Source organism: Garra rufa, chromosome 3 (genome assembly GCF_049309525.1).
Source record: "Garra rufa chromosome 3, GarRuf1.0, whole genome shotgun sequence".
In the NCBI taxonomy this organism is placed as follows: domain Eukaryota; kingdom Metazoa; phylum Chordata; class Actinopteri; order Cypriniformes; family Cyprinidae; genus Garra; species Garra rufa.
In genome coordinates, this window is record NC_133363.1 from 64,840,896 (window position 1) to 64,848,419 (window position 7,524).

General features: G+C 29.4%; 1 protein-coding gene across 1 annotated transcript in view; it reads right to left on the bottom strand.

The window, feature by feature from the left end:
• Nucleotides 1–2,218: 2,218 nt before the first annotated feature.
• Nucleotides 2,219–7,524, bottom strand: part of LOC141331745 (solute carrier family 12 member 6-like) — a 6,872-nt gene continuing 1,566 nt past the window's right edge. Inside the window, exons 2-6 of the mRNA XM_073836775.1 lie at nt 7,233–7,340; nt 7,126–7,149; nt 4,817–5,046; nt 2,621–2,754; nt 2,219–2,520 (exon numbers count right to left, since the gene is read on the bottom strand). Coding sequence (XP_073692876.1) covers nt 2,429–2,520; nt 2,621–2,754; nt 4,817–5,046; nt 7,126–7,149; nt 7,233–7,340 — 588 coding nt within the window. The 3' untranslated portion in view covers nt 2,219–2,428. The remainder of the gene's footprint in view (nt 2,521–2,620; nt 2,755–4,816; nt 5,047–7,125; nt 7,150–7,232; nt 7,341–7,524) is intronic.

The following is a 7,524-nucleotide window of genomic DNA, read 5'->3' on the forward strand; positions in this document are numbered from 1 at the left end:
TTTTGTTTCTGCCACAGAAAAAGTAAAAAAAGGTAATTATGACTTTTTATCTAACAATTCAGACTTTTTTTCATCAGAATTGTGAGTTTATTGCATCAGAAATGCAGACTTTTGTCTTGCAATTCTAAGAATGTAGCTCATAATTCTGAATCTTTTTCTCAGAATTGTGTTTTGACACTATTGCAAGATAAAAACTCAAAATTTTGACTTGTTTTATATCTCGCAATCCAGCCACAGAATAAAAAATGAAATAAAAAGCTGACTTTTTCTTAGTCTTTGTAGAATTTTATCGTGCAATTCTGAGTTTGTAGCTCATAATTCTTTTTTTTTCAGAATTGTGTTTTATTGCAATTCCAACAGAATAAAAAATAAATAAAAATAAAAAGCTGACTTTTTTCCATAGAAATACAAGTTTAAATCTTGAAACTCTACAAACTCTATTATGATTTTTTTTATTGTAATTCCAACTTTTTTATTTCTGCCACAGAATAAAAAACAAAATAAAAGAACTGACTTTTATATCTTAGTTTATATCTTATAATTCTGTCTGTTTTTCTCAGAATTGTGTTTTGACACAACTGCAAGATATAAACTCGAAATACTGACATTTTAAAGATATCTTGTAATTCTGACTTTTCACCTTAAAAATGAAAGATTAAATCTTGAAATTGCATCAAAACTGAGTTACAAACTCTATTATGACTTTTTTATTGAAATTCTAACTTTTCTGTTTCTGCCACAGAATAAAAAGAGTAAAAAAAGAGGTAATTCTGACTTTTTATCTCACAATTCAGAGTTTATTGCATCAGAAATGCAGACTTTTTTCTTTCCTCAATTCTGAGTTTGTAGCTCATAATCCTAAATCTTTTTTGATCAAAATTGTGTTCTGACACAATTGCAAGATAAAAACTCTAAATTTGGACTTGTTTTATATCTCGCAACTCTGACTCTCTGAATTTCTCTACTTAGAAATGCAAGTTTAAATCTTCAAATTGCATTAGAATTGTGAGTTACAAATGATATGCCTTTTTTGCAATTACGACTTTTTTGTTCCTGCCACAGAAAAAAAAAAAATAATAATAAAAAGCTGACTTTTCTCTTAGTCTTTCTACAGTTTATTGCACCAGAAATGCAGGACATAACTGCAAGACAAACTCAAAATATTGACTAGTTTTATTTCTCGCAATTCTAGCTTTCTCATAATTCAGACTTTTAAATCTTCAAATGGCATCAACATTGTTTACAAACTCTATTCCGACTTTTTTAATTGCAATTCCAACTTATTTGGCCACAGAATAAAAAATAATATAAAATAAAAAGCGGACTTTTTCTTAGTCCTTCCAGAATATATTGCATTAGAAATGCAGACTGTTTTCTTGCGATTCTGAGTTTGTAGCAGCCACAGAATAAAAAAAGGTAATTAAGACTTTTTATCTCACAATTTTTGCCAGAGTTTACATCTGACAATTCTGACTTTTCTTCTCAGTCTCATTGTGCATCTGAGTCAGAATTGTGACATAAAAGTGCATTTGCGTTAATTATTTAATCCTAGAGGAAACAGGCGTCTGTAGAAATGACAGGAGGGCGAGTAACTGCTGGTAAGATGGCGATTTTTAGCTGGAATATTCTTTCAGTTGCTGTTCAAGCTTCAACAGAAGGACTCTCGACACAAACACACACACACTCGTCTGAAAGCCACACACTAGGTCCAGTATGAATGGCTGTAGCCCTGAGTCAGTCTAGGAACGTGCTCTTGTCCATCACACACACACACACACACACACACACACACACACACACACACACACACACACACAAACACACACACACTGGTTTACATGTTTTATGGGGACATTCCATAGGCGTAATGGTTTTTATACTGTACAAACCGTATTTTCTATCGCCCTAACCCTACCCTACACCTAAACCTAGCCCTCACAGGAGATTGTGCACACTTTTACTTCCTCAAAAAAACTCATTGTGCATGATTTATAAGCCTGTTTCCTCATGGGGACCTGAGAAATGTCCCCACAAGGTCAAAATCTACTGGTATTCCTATCCTTGTGGGGACATTTGGTCCCCACAACGTGATGAATACCAGGTACACACACACACACACACACACACACACACACACACACACACACACACACACACACACACACACACACACACACACACACACACACACACACACACACACACACACACAACACACACACACACACACACACACACACACACACACACACACACACACATGAACATGGGCAGAGCTGCTAAATCAAACACTGCTGTTGGTCGGAGCGCAAACTAAAGTTGAAAACAGAGCTGGCAGATTCTGAGACGCGCTCAATGATGAGAAACACAAACTAAACATTTTCAACTGGCCACACTTCCCTTTTCAACACTCTGGCGGACGCTGCTATCAGGAGTAGATGGTGATGACCTCACTTCCTCCTCCTCGCACCAGCAGGACGCGCTCCAGACCCTCGGTCAGCACCTCCAGGAACTCCATATCTGTGAGGATCCTGGTCAAGGGAAACCATTACAAATGCATTTGGAAACCAATATATTGAATATTTGATGCATCGGTCAGGACTCAAACGTTTAAGGATACAGTTCTCGTCTCCATCCGGGTTCTTGGGCGGCCCGGGCATGTTGAGGAGGACCAGCCGAGCATCGTGGGATTTATTGACGATCACCTCGTTGAGTTTGACGGCGGTGTGCATCCGCCGCACATTGGAATGATCTCTGACACACACCAATTAAAAATACATTCAATATGAAACACTGCAATACAGCCGTGTCCCTAGATTTATTATATGTGACCCTGGACCACAAAACCAGTCATAAGGTTAAATTTTACAAAACTCAGATGTATACATCATATGAAAGAACAATAAATAAGCTTTCTATTGATGTATGGTTTGTTAGGATAGGACAATATTTGGCCGAGATACATCTGTTTGAAAATCTAGAATCTGAGGGTGCAAAAAAATCAAAATACTGAGAAAATCACCTTTAAAGTTGTCCAAATTAAGTTCTTAACAATGCATATTACTAATCAAAAATTACATTTTAATATATTTGCAATAGGAATTTTACAAAAAATCTTAATGGAACATGATACTTACTTAATTTCCTATTGATTTTTGGCATAAAAGAAAAAACTGTAATTTTGACCCATACGATGTATTTTTGGCTATTGCTACAAATATACCCCAGCGACTTAAGACTGGTTTTGTGCTCCAGGGTCACAAATAAATAATAAATTAGAAATCTACTGTATATTCACACATTATATAACACTGTAGTATTATTTATAATTATAATACTGCAAAATAACATATTTATAGCAATGGCCTATATATATATATATATATATATATATATATGCTAATGTAATAAATATTTTATTTATATATTTAATTATATAAGTCAAATCTTAATTGTTTATCACACTAAAATATATTACATATATAATAATTAATATATATTGTTGCAACTTTAAATAATATTCTTTTATAGAATTTTTAAAAAAATGTTAATTATAATAATTATAGTAAACATAATTATATTTACATTATAATAAAAATAACATTATTTGTAATAAAATATTATAAATAGGCTCATATAAAATATTACAAATAAAACTCTTAACACATATATTTGTTTGGTTATTTATTAAATAAAAAATACTTACTGTTATTTTATTATAATTATTTATAAATATATTATTATAAATGAACAAAAAATAAATGATAATAAAATGACTAAAAATTAATTAAATATTTTTATTGTATTTATTACTATATTTAATAATATTAAACATTAAAATTATACACATTTATTTATGCACTAACTTTCTCATTTTTTGTTTCTGTGTGGTTAAACTTCATTTAAGTGTAACATAGTTTTTTATAAATATATATATATATATTTTTTTTTTCAGTTATAGTTCTAAGACTTCTTTTTTTTACTAAAATGTTCTACTTTGATTTTAGTTTTTAATATATTTTATTACATACATATTTACTGTTTTATTATTATAAAACATTAATATCTGCAATTATAAATATTACCACAATATTATAGAATGTGCATTTCATGATAAAAAAATAAAATATTTTTTGTAATTATAATAAAGTATTATAATAATATTAAACATTAAAACTATAAGCGTATTTTTAATTGTGCACTAATTATTTTATTCTAATCTTTTGCCATTTCAAAGTAATAGAAACATTTTATAGAGCATCTTAACAGTCATTTAAAAATACATTGTAATTAGAGCAGTATCTTTAGCAGTTTAGAAGTGACATATAAAAGTTTCAAAGATGGTTGATGATTTATTTTTAATTTTATGTCAAAAATCATTAGGATATTAAGTAAAGATCATGTTCCATGAAGATATTTAGTAAATTTCCTACCGTAAATATATCAGAACTTAATTTGTGATTAGTAATATGCATTGCTAAGTACTTCATTTGGACAACTTTAAAGGTGATTTTCTCAATATTTAGATTTTTTTGCACCCTCAGATTGCAGATTTTCAAATAGTTGCATCTCGACCAAATATTGTCCTATCATAACAAACCATACATCAATAGAAAGCTTATTTATTAAAAAACTGACTCTTCTTACAGGTTTTATGACGCCAAAACAGGTGTTTTTGTGAGCGTATGTGTGTTTATCATGATTGCAGACTCAAGATAATCAATTGATGGTGTTGCCAGGCTGTTATTGTAAATAAGGACCTGTTCTGAATGATTTTCCTGTTCAAATAAAGCTTAAATGAAACCCAAAGGCTCACGGTCGGATGTTGAGCATGTCTCTGAACCCCTCCGGTGTGCTGCAGCAGGAAGCCGTGTTGGTTTGCGTGTTGCTCCGCAGCTGAAGGGCCTTGTCTTTGGTCCAGGTCATGTGGACGCGCCGGTACTCTGCGGCGCGGTCTCCTGCTCCGGGGCCGTCCGTGTCGTCGTCGTCGTCCGAGCCGATGCTGGTCAGACGCAGCATTGAGTTCCTGTCTTTGACCAGCTGCGCCTGCAGATGAGCACAACACACACTCAGAGAACCTTCATCACCTCAATGCACAACCTCAGCCAATCACAACACTTATTCAAATCAGACGAGTGGAATGGACCAATTAGATTTCACTGAGGGCGGGGCTTTCCAGCACAATGTGACAGAAACAGCTGCAACAGCTGCTCTTTCTGTGCACCTCAACTTCATACATTTTAATAAAAATATTTATTTTTATTTCATTGCAGTTAAAGTGCTAAGACTTCTTATCCATTTTTTAAAATTAAAATGTTTGATTAAAATGTCATAACTGGAATTTTCAGCCTTATAATATATACAGTAGTCAACATTTGAAGTGGATCAAAACCTTTCATCAAAGTTGTCCTAAAATCAAAACAATACCAGTTTTTGTCTTAGGACCATTTTAATGAGCTCTTTTAATCCACTTCAAATGTTGACCAATGTATACATGTTATAAAATGTATATATATAATTATTTTTTTTTTTATAATGTGTTGATGTTTATTTAAAATTTAAAACTGGATTTTCCAACATGATTTATTTTATTATAATTATTAATACAGTTTAAATAAAATAAACATATTTTACATAATTATATTTTAAATAAATTGTATATATTAATTTTATATAATAAACATAGCTTATTTATTTATATATTTTTAGTTTTAGTCTTAATTTTGTTGATGTAATTTTAAAATGAAATAAAAATGTCTTTATTTTTTTTATTAAAATGTTTTGATATTTAAAAAAAATGTCACAACTGGATTTTCCTGCCTTATTTATTTTATTATAATTATTAATATACTTTGAATAAAATAAATATATTTTACAGAATTATATTTTAAACACAGTATATATAATCATTTTAGATAATAAAAATCGCCTTTATATATATTTATTTATATATAATTTTAGGTTATTTTTATTTTTGAAATGTATACATTTTACATAATAAATGATATATAAATAAATAATATATATATATATATATATATATATATATATATATATATATATATATATATTATATACTTCAAGTTTTTTTTATTTTTGAAATGTATATATTTTACATAATAAATGATATATAAATAAATAATATATATATATATATATATATATATATATATATATATATATATATATATATATACTTCAAGTTTTTTTTATTTTTGAAATGTATATATTTTACATAATAAATGATATATAAATAAATAATATATATATATATATATATATATATTATATACTTCAATTTTTTTTTTTTTTTTGAAATGTATATATTTTACATAATAAATGATATATAAATAAATAATATATATATATATATATATATATATATATATATATATATATATATATATATATATATTATATACTTCAAGTTTTTTTTATTTTTGAAATGTATATATTTTACATAATAAATGACATAGCTTTTATTTATACATTTTTGTAATTTTACTTTCGTCATCTGTCTTTGTTTACAATGTTTATATTTAACATTTCTATGTAGCTTCAATAAATTCAGATCTTTAACTTTAACTTTAACTTACTTTATTAAGTTGCCTAAATTGCCTTTATTATAGTTTTCCTAAATATATTAATACATTTTTTTAATGTATATTTTCTGTTTTAATTTTATTAATTCTAATTCTAAGTCTATTTCTATTTTTTATGAATTTGATTTCAGTTTTTAATATATTTTATTATATAACTTAGTTTCAGTGATTTTAATACATCAACTAAAATCGAATGAAATTAAGAAATGATGCTTCATGCAACAAGCAGAAATGAAATGTTTTTAATATTTTACTTCAGATAATGTTTCATTTACTTCGATTATCAATCTTTTTACCTTTTTACTGTCAGTTAGCTATAATAACCCTGTTCACACTAACTTCTATTTGTATTAATTGTAGTTTGTGAGGATTTTTAGGGTGTATTTAGGGTGTATGGGACACTAGCACCTACAAGCCATTAAATAACTCTCTAAACACAAACACAAACTCCTTACAGTAAGCAGTGCACTAGATTTGGGACAGAGCCGCAGCGAGACTGGAGCTGAATAAAGTGAACACTCACGTCATCGAAACTCCAGCGCACTCGCTTGAGACAGAGATGAAATGAAGCGTGAGCTGATGAAGAGAGAGTTTGTCTTGTAGAAACCCTCCGTTTGTCTCCACACTCACCTCTTTCTCTCGGTCCGACTTGGAGAGACGCATCTGCCGCAGCATCTGAGATCTCTGCTCCATCATCAGCGTCCGCTCGTATGTGTACGCGCTGATATCACTGTCATGCTGAAACACACACACATCACATTACTACTTTATCAAAATAACAATGAGTTCCAAAAAATAAAGATTTCATCTATAATGCAGGATTTTTAAACAAGCCTGAAATGCACCAGGACTCTTATTTTGAAATGTTTTTACTTTACCTCAACAGCAAACACAACCAGTTTTATTTTTATTATGTGATTTT